Source organism: Maylandia zebra, linkage group LG3 (assembly GCF_041146795.1).
Source record: "Maylandia zebra isolate NMK-2024a linkage group LG3, Mzebra_GT3a, whole genome shotgun sequence".
NCBI lineage: Eukaryota > Metazoa > Chordata > Actinopteri > Cichliformes > Cichlidae > Maylandia > Maylandia zebra.
In genome coordinates this window covers 36781080-36803265 of record NC_135169.1, presented here as the reverse complement: position 1 = coordinate 36803265, position 22186 = coordinate 36781080, and the positions used below count along the sequence as shown (strand labels likewise).

Genomic DNA, 22186 nt, shown 5'->3' with positions numbered 1-22186 from the left:
CTGGAGACGAGCTCAGGAAAATCTTTCATTGCCAGTGCAGAAAAAGGCATAACACAGAGATGTGGGAATATATGCACTTTCTCAGCAGACAAAGAAAACCCTGTTATTCTCGCAGCTGGCTTGGACCCCAGATACAGAAAGTTGAAGTTTTTGGCTCCTGAAGATGTCATCAGAGTGCAGGGGACTGTTGAAGTGCTTGCTGTCAAAAAAGCAAACACATGAGCATCCAAAAATGCAGACAGTCAATGGTTCAGGTAGAATTGAAAAGACTGCTCTGGACAACCTCCTTGAGTCTGACACAGACAGTCAGGGTGACAATGAGGAAGAAGCATCTAAGGAGGACCAAGATGTCCAAGTTGTTAGAAGTGAAGTTCAGCTGTACTTTAAAGAAGCCACACTTTATAAAAAGGATGATCCTCTTAAATGGTGGAGCGAAAATGAGGGACGTTTCCCCACACTATCAAAGCTAGCTAAATCTTTTCTGTGCATTCCTGCAACCTCCACCCCATCGGAGCGGATCTTCTCCACAGCAGGGAACATCTACACTCAAAAGAGAGCAAGCCTTTCTGCAGAACATGTAGAAAAGCTAACTTTCCTGGCTATGAACAATAATCTCGTGTAGATTGCTATACTGACTATATAGTCCCAAAGTTCAATATAGTTGTGAGGACTGAGCACAAAATGCTATTTTGTTATATTTGTTTTCGGTTTGCTTCAAACTAGAAATTTCATTAAAAGTCTAATAAACTATTATCTTGTCGTTATTTTTAGTTTCACATACCTTAAACACTTATAGCTGTAAGCTAATGATAGGTCTAAAAGAGCAGATGCATGCTGGTGCAATAAGCTGTACGTTTTACATCCAATGGATGCACGATCTGATTAGTCGACTAATCGCAAAAATAATCGGTGACTAGTCGACTATCAAAATAATCGTTTGTGGCAGCCCTAGTTGAAAGAGAACTTTTCTGGTCGACTAGATGGACTTGCTTTACCCACAGAGGTGATGAGTTTTGCCAGAGACCCATTTAGTGTTTCAACAGAAGGCGACTCCATCAGAGCAAAGGAAGTGGTCCCTTCCACTGACGAGGGGAAGTTCATACTTGAAGTTGTTGACATGCAGTCATCCTTAGCCATGGCACAGGATCTTCGCACTAACGGGCCTGCAAAGTTTTGGACTGATGTCAATACACAGCAGTTCCCTAACGTTAAGAAAGTAGCAGTCGTCATCCTCAGTATGTTTGGGTCAACGTACACGCGTGAATCAAGCTTTTCACACATGAACTCAGCAGCTCTCGCTCACTGACTGACAACACGCTTCACCACTCCATTCAGATTGCACTGACACCTTATGAGCCAAAAATTACAGAATGTGGATGTTTTTTTCTGCATCAATGAAATTTGAAAAGTATGAGTGACTTTGCCAGTGTTTTTATTTCAGTGGTTTAGCTATGATTCAGGTGTGTTGACCCAAGGTCATATCTAAATCATGCAGGACACTGGCCCTTTGTCCAACACTGATATAAACAGACACTGTAGTACTTCTGTTAGTGTACATTTCCTCATTATGTTAAATCTCGAGGATTGACAGTGAGAAAGGTGGAATGCAGGGACAGCAAAGAACCTTGAACCCAAACGTCTAAGCCAGATAAACTTCAGACTTCACAGGGTAGAGCAACAGTACAACGTGAACTCCCAGACTGCAGTGACACAAACTCTCCCTAGCACATAATATCACCTTACACACACAAGACAGTGTGGGCAAAACACCAATGAAACCACTGCAGCAGTAAAGTTGATAAGCATTTTTTTTTCAGCCTCACCAAGCACACAGTTATGAACTAATCTGTAATCCATTCAGGGCGTTCTATCTTTCAAATTTCTGAAGAGCAACCATGGTAAAGAAAATGAAGTTAGAAATTGTCATCAGCTGAAAGAACAGGGCATGAACATTCCTCACATGGGTAGTGTTATCAGCATCCAGGAGCCATTGCGCTCTGCTAGTCCTGACGGGGTCATTGACTCAGATCAGCTGATAGAAATAAAATGTCCAGTGCCGACCCATCCTTCGCTCACTGAGCAGCTTAGCCAGAAGTGCAGCGATATCAAACTGGTAGATGGAGATCTGCAGCTGCAGAAAACTGGCAGCAGAGGCTATTACATGGAAGTGCAACGTACAGTGCTTTGTGTGCTAGTGAGCATGTTTCATTTACAGTGCAACATAATGAGGCATCTGTAAAGGAACAAGTAAAGCCCTTAAGAGGGTTTTACTTCTCATGTTTCTTATCTCAACTTGTAGAGGATTACACAGCAGGTTTCAGTTAAATGAGAGATATTTCAAAATACTAGGCAAGCTTTAATGCACATTTGCTCATGTGACAACTATAAACGGGATAAACACTAACATGATGGCAGAGTTTGGTCTGTCTTGTGAATGAAAGGAGACATTGGAAAGAAAAGCATCTGGATACCTTTAGGTGGCTTGAAGACGTTTCACCTCATCTGAGAAGCTTCTTCGGTTCTAGGGTCAAATGGTGAAGAGCCCCAGATTACAGCCTGTGGGACTGTCCACCTGAGAGGGACAACGGACCCCCTAATGATCCTCAACCTAATCACATGAGCCAAGGTATGAAAACGAGCGTGGGTCACAATCAGCCATGGTTTCGGGTGAACCCATTGTGAAACCGAGCCCCACCCTATCATTTGACTTATCGGGTCAAATGGCCCAGGATGTGAGTGGGCGCTAAGGCATCTGGGAAGGGATCTCAAAACTGGATTCTAGATGGCAGACAACCGTTGTCGTAAACCACCGCCTCTGTTCCACTGGTCGCTCCCCGTCAGTTTTAACTGCTCTTAAATTAACATAAGAAACATTTTTCACCACCAAATTCAGTTCAGTGATTGGGTCAGTGGGTCGTTCAGTAGGTCGTAAAACTGGGTCTTTCATTTTGTCATTCAGTGGCAACAACAACTACATTTTAACACATGGTGGAATATAAATACCAAACTGACAACATTTACTGTTGAAAATAGTTCTGTATTTCTGTAATTTTCCAAGACAATAACAAAATGTCAAGAATGCACAACTAATTATTGTAGCTTTGAGAAAAACATTTGTTTCCACTTGAAGAGCACATTGTGGTTGAATAAAAAAAAAGCACTAATTGTTCAGTTGATTGCACTATATGTGCACTTTTTAAACACGTAACCTTTCTTCTACAAAAATATTTACATCGTGTAGAACAGAAGATAAAAACAGACCTGGAATCATTTACTCCCTCCAAATATGTACATCAAATTTCTACCTTAAAATAAAATTACATTGGGTAACGATCTTGATATCCCTGAGTTTACGCTCGTTTACAACATGCACAGTTATTCTGTATCACGGATGATATCCTCTCGTAAGTTGACTAGAGCAGCACATATCCTCAGAATCTTTCCTATTTTAGGAGCCATGCTTATGGGAACGATTTGTGAGAGTATTTTGTAGACTTTCAAACGTCTGATTGCTCGTTCAACGTGGATTCTTACATTTGCAATCCGACGCGTGTCTGTTACCTGTTCCTTAGTTAGTTGTCCATGTTTTTTTGTGAAAGAGGGTATTACTAATCCAACTTCTCTCTCAAAGAGCAAGTCTTTTAATGTTAAATCTCCACCTGTCATGACTTCATCACCAGGTTTAAGGTATGTTAACATTCCAGAGTCCATTGTGATAAATTTCTCACTACATTGACTGCCATATGCTGCAGACACAAACATGATTAGACCAGATGGTGCAACAGCAACCAAATATTTGACCGTGTTGCTTGAGTAGTAATGGCTGTACGATCGCCTTCTTGAGTCCAGATTTCTGGGTTTCTGCAAAAGGGTCTCACTGCAGTCTACAATGCACGTAGTATTTGGAAAGGTCTTCTTGAAGGCTGCAGGCATAGTTGCTTTAATAGTTTCTTTTGGCAGCCATGGAATTAATGGCCGGAAAACCTCCTCCAGTTTGTCCAACCAGTGTAAGATGATCTTGCTGGCCATGCTCTGTGATATACGAAACTGGCGGCTTAGGTCACCTATTACACGGTTACTCTTTAATTTCATAAGAGTCATGAGGACTTGATCTCGCACAGGCATTGTAAATTCATTGTCGTCACATCCTTCCAGTGTCGACACAAGAATGTTAAATGTTTCCAAGGCTATCCCAGTGTACAGCAAAGCGTCTGCATCATTTTGAAGAATGAAATATGCAACTTCATCACACTGAGTCATCTTATCCTGCACTTCTTTTCTGGGAGACCTGTTGCAGTATTGGTGATCTTGTTGTGAAGGATCCTCCCACTGTGTGTGGACTGAGTGCACATGTAGCTCAGGGGGTTGTTTGGAGATGCTGGCCTGGTCTAAGATGACTGAAGGTGCCACTGCGCAGTCTGAATAACACAAAAATACAATCAGATGTGCACTCAAAAAAAAAAAACCTGTAAGCAATAAGAGAAACTGTCGAGTCGCACGTATTATATTTTTGAGGGGAATTTCTCATTCTATAATCTCTCACACACGGAAAATCAGAAACATTTTGTTTACATTTATAAGTCCCTGAAAATGTGTCAGAATTTTAGTTTTCATTTTTAAATGAAAATAAAAAAAATCACAAACTTTGGTTTGCAAAGGTTGCATTTAAATTATTTTACTTGGTTTTCATACAGTTGCAGTTGCTTTAAATACATGATAAAATAACTGCCTCTAATAACTCATTAGCATGTTCTTTATAAACCCAAACCTGAGACTTTCACAGCCATTGGGGCTAATGTCTATGGGACAAATAAATGAAGACATAGTTCTGTCAGCATGCGGCTGGTCTTAATTACTAACCATGGGCCTAAACTTTCTTTAAAATTAAGAATTAGCTGCTAATAACCTGCTAACATCCAGCCTAACACACTTGTTACTATAACCAGCTAGTGCCGACTAACGCCATTCACCATAGCCTACTATTTAGGAGAATTAGAATTGCATGATTAAAATGTGAAACGTGGACACACCACATTTACACTCACCAGGTAAAGATTCTGTGTCTTTGTTTGTGTTGCTGGAAGCTGTCTGACTCACAGTGGTCTGAGTGAGCTTTCTTCTTTTCTTAGGTGGGGTCCGATCATAGCCCAGACAATGCTGAGTTGCTGCTACTACCTCTGCCTCCACTTGTCCAACACAACTCTTGCCCACAGCCTCCATCACGTGGTGATTATGGTGTTGGTCTTCTATCGTGTCCATCTCTGGCAGCTCTTGTGCGCAGGCCTTACCCTCAGACTCTGCTGCTTCATTACCAAAGCCTGTGAGACACAATGAGTGCAAACATATGAGGTAAATGTTCACCAGAAGTCCAATGAAAAGTGCATGAATCGTCAAAAGCTATATGCTGATTACCGGACAGTGAGAGAATTTTCTCTATCTTTGAAGTGGGGGGTTTGTATTTTCCTCCGACTGCTGCTCTTTGTTGTTTTCGTTGCATTCGCCGACGGTGCCGGTCCAAGCTTGAAGCAGGGATTTCAGAGTGCCCCATGCGTAGCGTTGGAACCCAGTCAGGATTAGTTTCATCCATTTCATAGGCTGGTTTGCCTGCAATAATGCCAAATAATTAGCAACTCTATAAATAGAACGTCGTTCTGCGAAAATAGTCATTCGTTGTTCTAATTTGCTATGACCTCGGAGCGCATCGAAAATAAAACCATTAGGCTATAAAGAGTACTTATTTAGAACTTACCCGAATGAAAATGTCTGGAACACACCAGCAGATATCTGGGGATGGCAGAGAATTGGATATCCGCTCGTCCCACAGCTGCTATCCATGCTAGACGCCTTCTTTTGGTAACATCCGATACATGAGCTCCCTCATTTTGCTTCCAGGCGGGGAAAGAATGAAAAGAAAGCCCATTTTCAAGCTTATTTCCTTGTCGGTCATGCGATCGAACATTACAGAAGACCACACAGCAAGTACGAACCATGGCTGATGTTATTCGTGTGCTTTAGCTTCTCTCAATTGTTAGCACTTTGTTTGGCCTACACAAATGGCGCCTCAACCAAAACTCCTATCCACGCCCCCTCCCGCGACGTCACGCTCAAAGCCCTATAAAATGAAGGGAGCAAACATAGGGGCTGTCTCGTACGTACTTGGCGTACTTGCGTTCACGTGTACTCGTGATACGTCATCAGTCGGAGACCAAGTACTGTTCCAAGAACGCGAAAAATTCCCGGATGTGTTCTCGATTCTCTTCGGAGGGTGTTTGAGTCTAAGGCTTCCAGCCACGCTAGTTTCCGATCCTCCTTCCGAGGCATAGCGTGCAGTGGGTATGGCGCTGGGCACGGACAGGCCTTTCGAAGTTGTTGATGCTCTAAGCAAAATATTTCTAACGCGTTTTTCAGTTTTCTTGAATTACTAGGGCAGCCGATAACAGCACACCTTGAACACGATATCATCCTCGAATAGGTAAAGCCGCTAATTACAGCACAAAATAACCGAATGTGTTGTTAGCAACAAGTGAATGCTAGCTCTCGCTTTGAGTAACCGGAAGTATTAAAGTGAACGGCGGAAGTACTGAAATCTGTGGATTTAAGAAAGCCATTGCCAAAGTGAATAATGCGGAGGCCAATTAAAAATCTGACGGAGCCCACCAAAACTAAAGCTTTATTTATTCAAAACAAATGTAAATGTTCCCAAAGATACTTATTTCAAGCCACAGATTTGACTCACATGTCCTGAATGTGCAGAAAGTTTTGAACATAAGCAGAGACATCCCAGACATAACCCCAACTAGAAGTATCTCGCCTCCCTTACAGCTGGAAATGGAAAGGATGTCATAAAAAGCTCCTGGAGGTGTAACGTGTTGGTGGTCTAATACTTCTGTTTCAAATTGTGCACGTGTACGTATATCTAACATCTTCAGAGTTCATCTTACGCCATAATGTACCAGAAATGGAAGTCAGGTTACTAAAAATGACTTTTCTGCTGCTTTCACAAACCTACTGTATACCCAGACCCAGCCCCTTGGGAGGCACTGCAGTTCATTACTAATTAATTAAACGTGAATTGTAATTGGTTGTTTAAATTCAAGATACGGTCAAATAGTCAGTTTTCCAAGTGCTGCAACCAGCTGCTCTCTTACTGCATCACGTATTTGGAGTCAGTGCTTTAAATTTGCATGTAAATATGTGTCAGATATGTGCAACTGACAAAACACCATGTTATCACACAGAGCAAATCTGCATTGTGTTTTATTTCTTGTTAAGAAATGCTGATTGTATTTTTTTAAATAAAAGAATCTGTAAATGAAGTAATAACCGCATCGGTTCTGTTTATTCTGCTGTTTAGTTTAAGTACCCTTTTCAGTGTTCATTCATTATGGGTAAAGTGCGCCATCTTGTGTACAGTCATGTGCAGTTCTATTTGAAAATGAACATTAGAAGGGATCGTTTATGCTCATTGGATCGGGGTTGGGCTTTTTTAGTGATCGGTTAAACAAAACTGAAGTGTCTGTGTGGACCAAAATTTTTAGGTAGATCATTGACTGATGTGTACAGTTGCGAGGTACCAAATTATGTTTATTGGAAAGGGGAACTTTCAACCATTTGCATTTGTGCTCAGGGGAAGGGGGGGCGGGGACTGTCTTTGGTGCTGTTTGTGTGTTTACATTTTTGGCACTGTACAATAGAACCTCCAAGAAAAAGGACATTTTCATCAATCTGTAAACATTTTGATCTCATAATGCCAAATTAGGTCAGTGTTTTCCCTTTCCTGTTTCCATTTTTGCTCACTTGTCTTTGGAGTGAATTATGTTCCAATTCCTCCCTGAAGGAATCTTCAGGAAGGAATATTGTTATTTAGTTTATTATTAATTGATTATTCATTTTACTATATCACACAAATAAACTTAATTTTAACTCATTCAAACCGCTCATCCTTAATATACATAAACCCTGCTCTCACATACATGTACACAAGCACTCCCACTGTCACGAGAACTTATATTTCACGTTTTTCACTTTAACTTCCTTGCAAAGATGGGGGTTTTTTTTGTAAATTGCTATGCTAGTCAATTATATATTTTTTGTTAAGATCAAATTCACTGGAATATAGACACAATATAGCACTTCATCACAACCTGGTAATGTGAAGCATTCATCACTCATTTGGTGTCCAGACATCAGAATGAATGAACTTACCGGTAGTTCAGTCTCTCCCCATGCTCTTTATCCAGGTTGCCTGCAGTGGTTTTTGAAATCCTGCAGATGTCGCTCTTGAGCGGCACACAACACAGTGTCGACACAGCATGGGGAATGTGCCACAAACTCCACGAGGCGTAGTCTACCCATCACTAGCTGTTACTGTCATGTGGGGAACAACACAGAGATGAACAGAGTGCATTGACTCATTGTCACCGATACCCAATTTACATTCTGGACCAGTGTGTCCCAATCTTGTACAATAAGGCTAATTTGAGTTTTTGAACACAAAACAGGCTCTTGACCTGCAACTCAGAGGAACACATTCAAAGCACATGAGTTCATGTATGTGCTTGATGGATTTCTATACTCTTTCCACCACTGAAAGCCAGAAATGAACAGCAGAATTATGCACATTCGGTCAGATCTTCTGTACATTTATGATTTATTTTCAGGTGGTTTTCTACATGCATGTGCCTATAGAGACACTGTGGATGTGTACGAGGATGAGTAATAAGCACTTAACTGCAGTTAATAAAAGTATAAGGAGTTTATAACAAAAACAAAATGCCTGAAAAACTAAATCAAAAACTGATTAAACAGGTTGTGTTTGATAGTAGTAAAGAAAATTGGCTCCATCTGGATGAAATGACCTGGAGGAGGGTGACGGACCTAATGGTACAGTGGGATGTTGCGGAGCACCCTGGAGTCATGCACTGACCCAGGAGGCAAAACCAGGCCAGCCCACATATGTATCCACGAAGCAGCCCTGATGGTCACAAACTGCCCGCAGGATTATGGAGGGGAACAATTTCCTGTTCCTGTAGCACTGACCATCAGGGCCACTGGGAGGCTTGATGCAGACATGGCAGCCGTCAATTGCACCAGCAGCTTTCAAAAAGACTCTGTGTCTTGCCAGCCCTGCTAACCCATGAGACACGACATCTAGTTCTTCAGGTTTCCGAGGGAGGCGGATGACCCGATGACGAACAGCATACCACCCCCGTCTATGACCCTGTGGATGATGCAGTGAACTGTGTAATGAGCTATTGCTGGAGCTATGGAGCTATGGAAACAACTCTGTAGGACGCTCCACGTGTCAGTCAGAAAAGAAAAACAAGACCTCAATTGTGGCACCCCAACCATGTGTCCCATCCTGGTTAATCAGATTCAGCAACACTTTTAGAGACTCCCTGCTCAGGCGAAAATCAGGTCTAGTGTCCTCATTATTAAAAAATCTGTCCAGGACTGGGACACTCAGTTTAATCCTGCAGTACAGTGGTCCGGCCTGTTGAAGGAAAAAGTGGAAAATAACAGAAATTGTTTTATTCTTGTCATCATTATGAATGTTGCTGTTCTGGTTCTTTAAAAAAAGATTTTATGTGTAAATCATTATTTTGATTATTACAGTTGGGAACAGCAGGTGATGCAAATCTGAAGGCTAGACCGTCTCATGTACCTCTCACTTTTGGCATTCGTGTTATTGGCAGTCTTAGAAGGCCTATGAATTGGGACTCAGCTAATGTATGTCTGCAAATACTAACTAATCCTTCCTATCTGTTTCAATATGTACGCAATTATAAATGGTAAATGGCCTGTATTTGTATAGCGCTTTTCTAGTCCCTAAGGACCCCAAAGCGCTTTACACAACCTGTCATCCACCCATTCACACACTGGTGATGGCAAGCTACATTGTAGCCACAGCCACCCTGGGGCGCACTGACAGAGGCGAGGCTGCCGGACACTGGCGCCACCGGGCCCTCTGACCACCACCAGTAGGCAACGGGTGAAGTGTCTTGCCCAAGGACACAACGACGGAGACTGTCCAAGCCGGGGCTCGAACCGGCAACCTTCCGATTACAAGGCGAACACCCAACTCTTGAGCCACGATCGCCCCAAATGTGCTTTACTTTTCCAACTGTTTTCAGAGGCTAACGTTAGCGTTTGTACTCAACAGTAAAAATAAGTCTACAACTTGGGCTCTTCCTCCACTGAAATCTAAAGGTGGAAGTAAAACATAAATTAAGAGATCGGGACTTTTATTAGAGTCTTAAACTATTCCTTTCTACCTGTACAGTTGTTGAAAGATTCTGTCAGTTTATGTAACAGCCTTCAGCTGTTTTAGCTAACTGGCACTCACAGCTAACTTCAAAAAATAAATCATGTTGAACCTAAAATTACCATCATAAAAATAAGTCATCAGAATATTCCACATTTATCTAGTAACCACAGGAGTTAGAAAAAGATAGCAACTTTTTCTACATGCATACATTTATTGGTGGAGTGTGTGTAAATGTTAATTAAAAGTGCTCTGGTATAGGTAGTTGATGGAGACTTATTATAGTAAGTGATAGTAAGTGTATGACTGATAATTGAACAGAAATAAGTATGTTTAAATAAAAATAAAAAGTAGTCACTTAGTAGTCACTCTCCAAAAAAATAAAACACACACACACAGTGTACTGAGCATTTTGCTTTATTGCAATCCTTTTTGGGTTGGAACACACTTCTGACTTTAGCTTTCTTCCGGCGTTCTGAAGGAAAAACCTCCCATCCTCTCCACTCCAGCTTCACTAAAAGCAGTAGAGAGCTTCTCAGTGCCATCACCACCACCTGTTCTCTCACCTGCCTGGCACCGCCTCTTAAACTCACGGACACCCCTCCTCTGCAGCTGAGCCAGGGGCCACACATCTGTCACATTTTGTGAAATGAAATTTTTTTTTTTTTTTACCTCAAACATGCATTGTGAACATTTTTTTTAACCTTTTTGTATTGTTTTTGTGACCCATCTTTTTTTTATTTGCAGCCAACAACACATTTAAACAGCATAAGTTGACCCAAAGTGCTTCAGCGACAGGCACATTTACATTTCAGGTTTTACAACAAACAAAAAAAACAACAACAAACCCAGTTTCAAAATACACGAAAAGCTGAAAGGTGCGTTTTGTTGTGTTAACTAATAATTGTGGGGAAAAATAAACTAGTGATTTTGTGGTCACTAAGTGTGTTTAAAGCTTGCAAACTGATGATGATTCATCTCATAAATCATGACACATCAGTAGTTATTGGTATCGGCATTTAAAAAATGTGCAATCAGGCACGGCATCACTTAAGGCGGCAACGAACGCGGAAGTGTCGGTGAGTGAGTGCTCTCGCTCCAGCTCGACTCTCTGTCGGGGACACTACAGGGCGTATCCGCTCTCTGAGAATCAGGAAACACGTTGATATTCGCTGCAACTCTCCGCTTTATTTTGATCAGTGTAATCGCTCCGTAGTGCTGACCGTCAGCGGCTGCCTAGAACATCGACACCAGCCTGCTGGATATCAGCCCAGCGATGAGCAACACGACCGCTTCTGACGGTTGGTTTCTGAGCTTTCTATAACTTGTGTGGGGATGAAACCGTGTTTCACCGCTGCAGTTCATGGTATATGGTACATATATTGCGAAAAGACCTCTGTAGTTTTCCATGTCGTGACATTGATGTCAGCCTTCCTGGAAAACGAACTTGTTAAGCCCGCGTGTAAAGTTTCAGGAGGATATTGCGCACCTACATCAGATGCGCTGCAGGGCAGAGGAAAAGGAAAAGTTAGTAGAGTCTCGTTAGAGGCTTTGGGAAAACTATTGCTTTTGAATAATCAGACACACCTTATTAAGCTTTATTTAGTTATAATGACTTACATGCTGTCCCATTGTCACAGAAAGACTGTTAAACTTTGGGTTTGAGCGATTGAAATATGTTTTTGCAGGTTTGTGGTATTTCGGCATCATTACGGCGCTTGCAAAGTTAACGTGTTATGTTAAGTTAACTCTTTGTATTACTTGACCTATTCTGCTTTTTAATATAATAGCTCTTTCAAGATGTAAGGGGGCGATCGTGGCTCAAGAGTTCGTCTTGTAATTGGAAGGTTGCCGGTTCGAGCCCCGGCTCCGACAGTCTCGGTCCTTGGGCAAGACACTTCACCCGCTGCCTACTGGTGGTGGTCAGAGGGCCCGGTGGCGCCAGTATCCGGCAGCCTCTGTCAGTGCGCCCCAGGGCGGCTGTGGCTACAATGTAGCTTGCCATCACCAGTGTGTGAATGGGTGGATGACTGTGTATAGTGTAAAGCTTTGGGGTCCTTAGGACCAAGTAAAGCGCTATACATTTACCATTTAAATGTACTCACTGTTTGTCCTGCTGCAGATTTTCCATCACAAAACTCAAAGCCGACTGAATAACCTGTAAGATTAAACTGAGTACTGATAAACTGAGTGTGCAGTTGAATATTTGCTCATCAGATAAGGACTCTTCGAGCTATGTTAATAACGGTTTCACAATGTCAGATCACGCTTTACTGCTTCCCGTGAGAAAATGTTTATTTATTTCTTCTTCTGGTATAAAACAGAAAAGCATGAGTTTTGTGGTTTACTGTAATAATCAGCAGATTAAGAAATATTAACCATAAATGTCAGCTGCTTCTCCAAAAGTGCATCAAGTTTAATTTTATGTCAGAATGTCTGTGCCTAAATGTGTGAAGGTTGCTTTAAAAGCTCAAAAGCAGAGCCAGGCTCACCCTGGATGTTTGAGGGCTGAGATCAACACTGAACTGCCATCAGTGCGACGCCGTCACATCTAAATAAACCGAAGCAATTATTGTTGGATTATTTTCTGTAAAAACAAAAGAGTATTCGGGGCAAATATAAATCATTGCTGCAAAAGGGATGGGTGCTTTCAGAGTTTCTAAGCAGCATATAAAGACATTACATTCGCTTAAATAATTTGCACGTAGTAAAATGTTTGTGCATGTTGGCAATATTTCCCCTCTGTGTTGTGATCAGTGTTGGAGTCATTACTACACAAAATGCTTTTTCTTTTTAAAAAAATAGCGCAGTACCTTACTTAATTTCTCCCAGGACAAAGTCTATAAATGTATTACTCCTTAGATTACTCTCATGTTTCGCCATAAAATAACCTGAAAAGCATTATGCACAATTACCACTAACATAAATCCCTATGCTAACGAGGACACACTCTTTCTCTTAGTACTTAGGTATGAGCACAAAGCCGACAACAAAAAGGAAAAATGAAAACGAGCACAGAGACTTCAAAGTGATCTCCATGGTGATTCTACCTTAGAAACATAGACGGGTAGAAATAGATGCCTGACTGCTCATCAGTTTGTTACCTGTTGAAGTTCATGGTCTGGCTGCTGGGCAGCGGTCGGCTTTTACTCGACTTTTGCTCTGGGTTTTTGGCTAGCTTAGCATTAGCATGCTATCTGTGCAAGGTGCTTGCAAAGAGCTGATTTTGTATTAACAGCATAATGCAGCTGTTTCTGTCTTGGATGTTTGCACTATAAAATTACTCTGTCCTCCTTTTATGCAACAAAATATAAATGTCCATATGCACGCTGCAGACTGTGCCCCGATTTTCCTCGAATCAATAGGCAGGCAAACTTACAATTCCAAGGAACTGAGCTACTGGAATCAGAATCAGAAAGGGTTTTATTGCCAAATGTTGAGCAGGTTTACAACATTAGGAAATTGCTGTGGTGCTTAGTGTAAACATACTGTCATAAACGCTTAAATAGATATAAAAATAAGAATAAGAATTAAAAGTGCTAAGTAGATAGAAATTGGCTCTCTGTAAGAACTGGTTCTCAGTTCCCATCTCTACCCGTATTATTGGGCAACATAGGAAGACATCTCATTTGGTTAACCAAAGCTGTTTAGAAAAATTGGTAATAGTTCATTAAACAAAATAAAAAATAGATTGATAAATACCTTTCTACCTGTGGGAAATTTCAGTGAATATCAGTGCTTGGGTTTGTGCCCATGACTGAGATGAAAGTCCAGGTGGGAGCTTTGCAGCAAGCAGGAGTGCTTAGTTAGTAGGTTGTCCCTAGATCAATGTGCAGCTGCTTCTCTGAACTTTATCCGAATTTGTTAGCATATACCAATAATCTGTGCTTTTAAAATGGATCTCTGTTGTTATATGCTTGCTGACTTCACCCCTCTGAAGTTGCCTTACATAAGTGTGGCGCTGACCGCCTGATTGAAGCTTTGTTCGGGCTTGCAGTCACAGCCACAAGGAGGGTTCAGTTACAGTAGACAGTTTTTATTCTTTTTGTTCCACATCATTTATAGTTTTTGACGTTAGATGAAAACACACAAAACGGCACAAAACCCTGATACAAATCAGATGTGCAGTTCACTATCCTCCAACACTGTGTACAACCATGAAGCTCCTTATTTACAGTGTCAGAGACTAGATGTGAGTAGGAAGAAAACAGCTGATCTGTCTTACATAAACCTTTATGTATAATCTTTAAAATATTGACTGTTTGACTGCAACAGCTTCTGAGGCATTTCCTTAGACAGATAATGAGCTTGGGTTTTTGTTTTTGTCACTTTATGTCTTCACAATCTGATCTGTGCATTTCATTATGCTAACTCTGATAGTATTCTGTTTTTATATGAGGATCGATGGAGATGAATAACTTATAAGCAGTGATTATTGCGATGCCTGTTGAACGACAGAGTACTGTAGTGTCAGTCTCGCTCATTTAGTTCCAGCCGATGTCTTCATAACCTTTAAAAAGTGGGGACTATTTCCATCTTTCCATGAGAGGTCTGTGGCTTGAAGAAGGCCAAAGCTCATTCAATTAGACCCACTCATCCAGTCCCTTAATTTGGAGACAGGAAAACACTCGTATCACATGTGTTTGTTTATGTGTGAGTGTGCAGTAATCCTTTCCTAATTACCAGGCAGAATGTAAACTCACTCCAGTTTCAGCTGGACACTCAGGCAGTCACTGGTGTGTGAGTCTGAGAGTGGTTCCCAGTTTAGTCGAGCAAACTCCCCCAAAGCGATTCAAAGAAAAGAAAAGTTTGTCTCAAAAGCTAGAAGGAAAAAACGAAACTGGACTTTTTTTTTTTAGGTTTTTGAAGATGTTTCACCTCTCACCCAAGAGGTTTCTTTATTTCTTTTTTTTTTTCTTCTTTAACTGAACTTGATTTAATTAATCATTTGTGTCCTCACATGAGCCAGGGTGTGCAAACAAAAGCGTGGGTAATCACCACCAGAGGTTTGGAGTGAAACCATTGTGACACCTTGCTCCACATAGATTGCCTTCTTTACTCCTCTTTCACACCGTTGGTCTTCTCGGGCTAAAATGTGAACACTGGCAAACTCAAACGTGTGACCTTTACCCTTTAGGTGCAGGTGTACAGTGTTGAGTACACCTGAGAGTTGAGTGTTGTCCTGTCGAGGTGGCTCTTCTCGCTGTCAGCCACAGAGTTTAAACGACCTCTTAGTGATCTTTCAAATTAAAAGTGACTTATAAGTTGTACTACATAGCTGGTCTCTAGCCACGTACATCAGAGAAGATTACCCCCCCCACACACACACACACACACACACACACACACACAAATGTCACCACCTGGATTTAACTAAGCAAATACTTAAACGCTTCCACTGGTTTGGAGGTCTAAGTTTGGGTAATGTTATGTTGTTGTGTGCTTGAAAAATGTGGTCAGCTGACTGCCTGAATATACTGAATGACCAGGTTTTTCCGTCAGCCATATTATTGTGGTGTAATTGCCGGGATTCATCGGGCTTAAATTGTGAAAGAGTGGCTCAGGGACAATGAGGCAACCCTCCAGTGTATTTATCGTCTCTTCACATGTCAACGAAGAGCATCCTTCAATCCAGCTGGGTAAGCTTGAGCCAAGATGTTGGAAAGAGTGACTTTTGGTCAGCTAGAAGCTTCTTTTTTTTTTTTAAACACTTTGGTGTCAAGGAGTTAGGTGAGGAACAACAAATGCATTTTTTGTGTGTTAAACATTGGGAACTGGTTAAACTTTTTAAAAGTTCAGACTAAGCGGCTCAAATTGTTAACCGCGTCAGCAGCTCACCTTAAAGCTTGACTCTACCTGGCTGCTTTACATTGTTGAAGTTCATCAATACAAGTTGCTAAATTTCATTATCATCTGTCGCTGTCTGGTTGCCACATCGCAGCTCGTCACTTCCTGTGTGGACAGTCATGCATTTTCCTGAGTATGTGGAAATGAGAAGCCACAGTGAACAGAACTGCATCGCATTCAGTTGAAAACCTATTTCCCGTAACTTATCCGAGGGATACATAAAGTTCTGTCTCTTTAATTTCCTGAACAGTAGCAGTACTGTGCTCTTTCTTTATTTTGCTGGGAAAATGGGAAATAGTTTCCACATTTGTTAAAACTTGTACAAACATACATGGTAGGGCTGTGCGATATGACCAAAATCTCATATCCACATAAGACATTTATCGTCCTGACAACGATATAAATCACAAAAATGTAATATTTTTCTGTAAATTCTGTGAATCTCGGGCAAAACAATATATATCAGATGACGATATAAAAACGTCTATCATTTCATTTTACGCTATCGTTTGTTTCGTGGTGTCGTAAAATACACCGTTTACAGCAATATTTTTTTCATCGTTTTGATGATCACTGCAGTGGCTATATTAATTTCTTAAAGTTCTCTCTTTCTCTTATATTTAATATAACCACACTATGGACGAACAAGAGCCTGTTTTCACGTGTTGTCGTTAGCCACAACGACGGTAACACCATCGCATGGCTCCGCTGTCCACTTGTTTGTGACAGTCCCAAAACGTCGGCTGCATCCTCCGGAGGCCGCATTTGAAGGCCGATTACGTCACAGCCAGGCGACGAAGGCTGTCGATAAATGATAAATGTCTTATACCGGGATATGAGATTTTGGTGAAATTGTGTGTGTGTGTGTGCTAAGTTGTCTCTTATGTGTAGACACAACACTGAGTCATCTGTTGAGTTAAGGTGACCTTTTAATACTTGAATGATTTACAGGTCAGTGTTAAGTGGTTTAATAAACAAGCGTTCCTCTTAAAATGATGGATGATGGACTGAAAATGCAGCCAATGTCCAAAGAAAAAGAGTAAGTAACCATGTTTATGGTCTCAGGCGATTATGTCCATGCATGTCAGTAACTCAGGACCGAAACCTAGTGAGGAATCATTACATATGGTGCATTTTTATTTACTCCAATAAACGTATGAGACTATTTAGGAAAACCAAATGAATCAATTTGAGTGCAATCTGTGGAATTTCCCCCATTGAAAGAGAGGATATTTAAAAGTTAATGTACAACGTTGTGCTCCTTACTCATTGTTTTTTCACGAAATCCTGTGGACTTCTGAATACAATGAATCATCAAACATAGACAAAGTGCAAAGAGGAAGCGATGTGGAGTAAACGTCATTAGACTGAAAGGGCACCGAATCCACAGGAATAAATAGCAACAGAAGGCTGATTATTGCATGTGGTCGCCTGCCGTAAATATTTCCCTGTAGCTGGCATCCAATAGTGTGAATATCCATAAATGGCATGAAAAGTGCTTTAATAATGTGCTTTTTCGCAATCTGATATTTATTGAGGTGTTTGAATTCTTGGTTGAGTCAATATATAAAGTAAATACTTGTTAAAAACCCAATCGTGACATCAGAAATGGGAGATTTGGATAGAGTTTGATTGGTGCATGCTGATTGCATTGTGTTTGCAATCAGGACAGGAGAGTGAACAGGTGGAAGGAGCAGGGAAAATTAAGAGTGCAGCACACTGATGAGACACGAAAACAGCTGGAAAATTGAGGAAGAGGTGAGCATCAATAAAAGGCAAGACAAAAGTGACTCGGCAGGAGCTGCGATAGCAGGGTTGGTAAAGTTTAAAAATTAAACTAACACGTCAGCATAAAGTCTGGGATACTCTGAGTGCTTCATAGACACGGTTTTAATGTTTTTCTCAAGGTTTAGTCCCTGCTGCTTAACAACAAAGCTGAAGAACTCAAAAAGACATCATTAAATGTCTCTTTAGACTCTTTCTCTCCTAGGGAGCTTTCTTAACTAACTTCAATCATTTCTTCCTGTAATGATCCACGTGTCTCTTAGGCTGTTCAACAAAGTCTTGCTATTAATTAATGCTACAATATTACATACAATAGAGTTATCTCTATCAGCAGAGTGTGCTCCATAGACTTCCAAGGTGGCTGCAATTATAGCACTACTTTAAAGTCTGTCATGGATCCACCTGTTTTAGTGGATGTTCACAAGCCGAACAAGGGTCAGCGATCAGATGACATGCACGTTTCCACCCGTGTGATGGTGTTGCACACAAAGGGTCAGATTACTAACTGAATGTAGCTGAGTGCTTTAAATCTTGCAGCAGTCTCCGATTCCCTAGCTTACACTTTTTAATGCCCAGTTGCCAAGAAGTGACTCACAGAGTTTGACGTTAAAACGAAAAACTAAAATGAAACTAAAAATCAGCCCATGTGATTAGCAGGGCTCAAAGAATGCAGCGACAGCCAGCGTGCTGCTCTTTTGTACAAATGACCCCAATTTAATGGCCTGTTCTTGGTCTCTCGTTGTCCTCCACATCTGCACCATTAATCATGAAAATTGAATATGTTTTGGTCGGCACAGCGGTTGGATAAAAGGAGAAACTTTTAGATATCAGCTTGGGTTCTTGGAAATGGTTATCACTGCTGATATTTTATCAGTAAATTATAAAAAAAAAAAAAGCTCACAAAACTGCAACTTTAGTCAAGAACGAAAAGAAAACGACCTCTTCGTTCAACAGAAAATCCAAAAAGTCCAAATGTTTCTTAGAAGTTGTAGCTGGAAACTAATGTAACCGCCGCCCCGCTGTTGTTGCCGTTTAAATTCATTTTGTTAATCCCCTTCTGTGAAGTGCTCATGTCTCTAGCTTTAGTTTGTAGTTCTCTCTCTTTTATAGGAGCTCCACCACAGCACCAGCTGTGGTTACAGAAAAGATGTCTGGCTCAAATTCAGAAACTCCTCAGTGACCCCGTTCAAGCCATTTGCTAGTCTCCAGTCTTATTTTATTTTAAAACAGTCATCTAATTGGCCCGTGATTACTTCTGAGTCATTTTAGAGGCGCACAGGACCGTGCTGTTCCAACAGTGTGGTTGTCACTGTTATTGCAAGCTCATAGACATGCAACTTTTGGTAACAGGCTGGTCAGTCAGCAGACAATGATCAGTGTGTTCAGGTTTGGGCACCAGGGAACTGGGACAATGGAGGAGCACTAATGTGTTTATGCATCGGGTGCACATAAGCTAGTATTTAGATACATGTCTCCGCGCGTGGTGCTGTTCTATAGTTCGTGCAGATTAGCTGTCGTGCTGCCCTCTCTGTCTGCGTCTCTCTATCAGACCCACCCCGAGTCTCTTTGTGCTGTGCACACACAGACCTGAGCAGACAAAAGCTCTCTTGTTTGTAGAGCTGGAATGCGTCATGTGGTACCTCACCTTTGAACTTTGACCTGATCGAGATGTTTGGTTCAAAATGTAATATTTCATAGTATCATCTGATTTATTCACACTTACGCTTTTTTTTGTTTGTGTTTTTACATTCAAACATTTACAGTTTTAGTCATTTTACAGTTTTACAAAAGTTGTGTTCTGAAAATATTGGCATCAGTAGCATTATTGACACTTCATATTTCCTCCATGGCTTAAAATGGGGAGTGGAGTAGTTAAGGTGGTGATATTACTTTACTGTAATAGGCCTAGGTTGCTGAGGTTGCCCGATGATGCAGTGAGCATTTCTTTTTCACTCTCTGTTGTATTATACACCAGTATTGCAGTTATTCATTACTCAACTGTGGCTCTGTCACGCATAGTGTGTCTTTTGTCCTGTTCTTCTCTGTGCTCGCTTCCCCCTCCCATCAACCCCAACCGGTTGTGGCAGATGGCTGTCCCTTCCTGAGCCTAGTTTTGCCGGAGGTTTCTTACTGCTTGCTCATAGGGGGTGATGTGACCGCCGGTGTTTCTATCTATTATTGTAGCGTCTTTACCTTTACGATATAATAAAAACCTTGAAGTGACTGCTGTTGTAAACTGGTGCTATATAAGCTGAGTTGAGTTGAATTGAAGGGACTTGTTTTGTACTTGCAACAGCAAATCTAATGGAAGTCAGGTTAAAAGTTAATTTGCTCATGGTGTGTTTTATTTATCATAATTAGCGGTGACACCATGGGTGCAGTGGGTGGCTGGTTTGATGAGCATCCCTGCTGTCACAGATTAGTGCAAGCAGTCCTCTGTTGACCGTGCAGCGTAAATACAATGAATTATGATTTTTAAGCAATTTTTTTTCCCCATGAGCTTTCCCATATGGAAAAGATATATATAAATCTTATAAAGTTTGTATCTGTCTTGTGTGAAACTTGTATGAAAAGCATATAAGAGTGAAAACAGATATAAGATCCCTTGAAAAATTATATAATGAAACTCATTAAAACTCATGAAAGTGGCCACTTTCATGAGTAAATCATATAAGTTTTTACTATTTCTTTTCCATATGGGTTGGGTGAGCTTATAAGTTCATTCGGTGGAAGAGTCATCACTTGCTATCATGTGAATACTACAGTAAAAACTTACTTAGATCAGGTAAACATTAACACTGTTTACCTGCTTTAAGTACAGGCCTACCACCACTAAGGTAAATGTTACTGTTTGAGGAAATGTGGTATCTTTGTGTCTTTTAACAAAGTAATTAAGTAATGGATACACAACTAAATGACAGATAGGTGCCTGTTTTTCACAATCTACTTTAGAAATGTTTGTTTTTTACAATAAGTCCACAGTTTTGGGAAAAAGGACTTTTTTTTTTTTTTGTGAAGAACAAAAACTTTCTGTTTTATAATTACTTGAAAATCTGGGCATCGAGCTACCAGCGCATCTTCTTAAATTTTGCACATTTATTTCTTACAATTTAAATGTAAGAAATACATGTGCAAGGCCTGCTGACAGGTTTCCTTGATTTACTGCAGCAATATTTCTTTGTCATGTAGAAAAACGGAGACATTCTGTTGAAAGTGCACTTCTTTTTTTCTGATATGGAGACGTCTCAGGGTTTGAATGTGTAGTAAACTGGTTTGGCCCAGTTGAGATCAAAGTAGGCTGTGTGTTGCCCATGATGTAAAGTGAGTTTGACATCCCTGGATGACAGTGGCAAGACCTCCTGAATTTTTTTTTTTTTTATCTTCAAAATATATTTTTGTTGTTTTAATTGAAAGTACAGGATTTGGAGCCCAGGAGATGTTTATTGTACCCAATCCAATAATCTGGACTTTAGACCCCCGGGTAGGCAGGTAGGAGTGGGAGCAGAGGCAGATTGAGCTAAAATGGTGAGATGTTTGTGGTCCTTGCGTCTGCTTTCTGCTGTCGTCTGTCTGATGATGTAACCGCCCGCTACGCCCAGGTTGGGTTACATCTGTTATGTTTAACATGCATTAAAGTCACCTTAAATAAAACATGTGACTGACTGCTATCACAGTTTATGGGACCCTTGTAAAGCTGGTTTACAGGAGTGCCTGCTCTCCTCCCTCACTCAGAAATAAATCAATAAAAGGGGAAAAAAACCAGTCGAAGACAGAAACTAAAAACCATGGAAAACATTCCCAGTGTTCTTCACAGCTTTTTTGTTTTTGAAGTTTGTGCCTGCTTCCTAAATGCGTGCTCAAAGTTGTAAATGCGTCAAGTTCATGTTGCAGCTGATAACATTTGAATCCCATCAGCTGCTCGGCTCACCCTTCATGTGTTCTCCTCACACCCTTTGTAGAGATCAGGTTGCAGTGAAAGGTGCTGTGAGGACAAGGGTTTTGTTTTTCTGCGCCGCCTTACAAAAATGTATTGAATTACTGCTTTTTTTCTTTTTTTTTTAAATTTAAATTGTTTCTCATCCTCTAGCTGGTGACAGTGCTGGAACGAGCGGCGGGACCAATCCGTACTACATCGCCTTTGTGCTGGTGCCTATTCTCTTCCTTCTGGGCCTGCTCGGTGTGGTGATCTGTCATGTGCTGAAAAGGAAGGGCTACCGGTGCACCACAGACCATGATGACGAGGAGGAGTGTAAGGAAGAGGTCAAAGATCCCGAGCTGGGCGGAGGTAAG

At 41.0% G+C, this 22186-nt stretch overlaps 2 protein-coding genes across 2 annotated transcripts in view; one reads left to right on the top strand and one right to left on the bottom strand.

The window, feature by feature from the left end:
* Nucleotides 1-3026: 3026 nt before the first annotated feature.
* LOC101484623 (uncharacterized) lies at nt 3027-6612 on the bottom strand. The gene is made up of 4 exons (XM_004562703.3): nt 5750-6612; nt 5413-5604; nt 5046-5318; nt 3027-4418 (listed from the first exon to the last, which is right to left on the bottom strand). Exons 1-4 carry the CDS (start codon nt 5988-5990, stop codon nt 3376-3378), a joined length of 1749 nt encoding a protein of 582 aa, XP_004562760.3. The 5' UTR covers nt 5991-6612; the 3' UTR covers nt 3027-3375.
* A 4742-nt stretch (nt 6613-11354) lies between these two features.
* rell1 (RELT like 1) overlaps nt 11355-22186 on the top strand; it is a 32810-nt gene continuing 21978 nt past the window's right edge. The window contains exons 1-2 of the mRNA XM_004562702.5: nt 11355-11565; nt 21984-22181. Coding sequence (XP_004562759.1) covers nt 11541-11565; nt 21984-22181 — 223 coding nt within the window. The 5' untranslated portion in view covers nt 11355-11540. The remainder of the gene's footprint in view (nt 11566-21983; nt 22182-22186) is intronic.

What these genes read in the sequence shown, in the direction of transcription:
- LOC101484623 (XM_004562703.3), bottom strand. Translation starts at nt 5,990, where the DNA reads ATGGTTCGTACTTGCTGTGTGGTCTTCTGTAATGTTCGATCGCATGAC. An exon ending in TTCCAGACATTTTCATTCGG is followed by an intron (nt 5,605 to 5,749) that starts GTAAGTTCTAAA and finishes GCATTATTGCAG; the next exon opens with GCAAACCAGCCTATGAAATG. An exon ending in GAAAATTCTCTCACTGTCCG is followed by an intron (nt 5,319 to 5,412) that starts GTAATCAGCATA and finishes TGTGTCTCACAG; the next exon opens with GCTTTGGTAATGAAGCAGCA.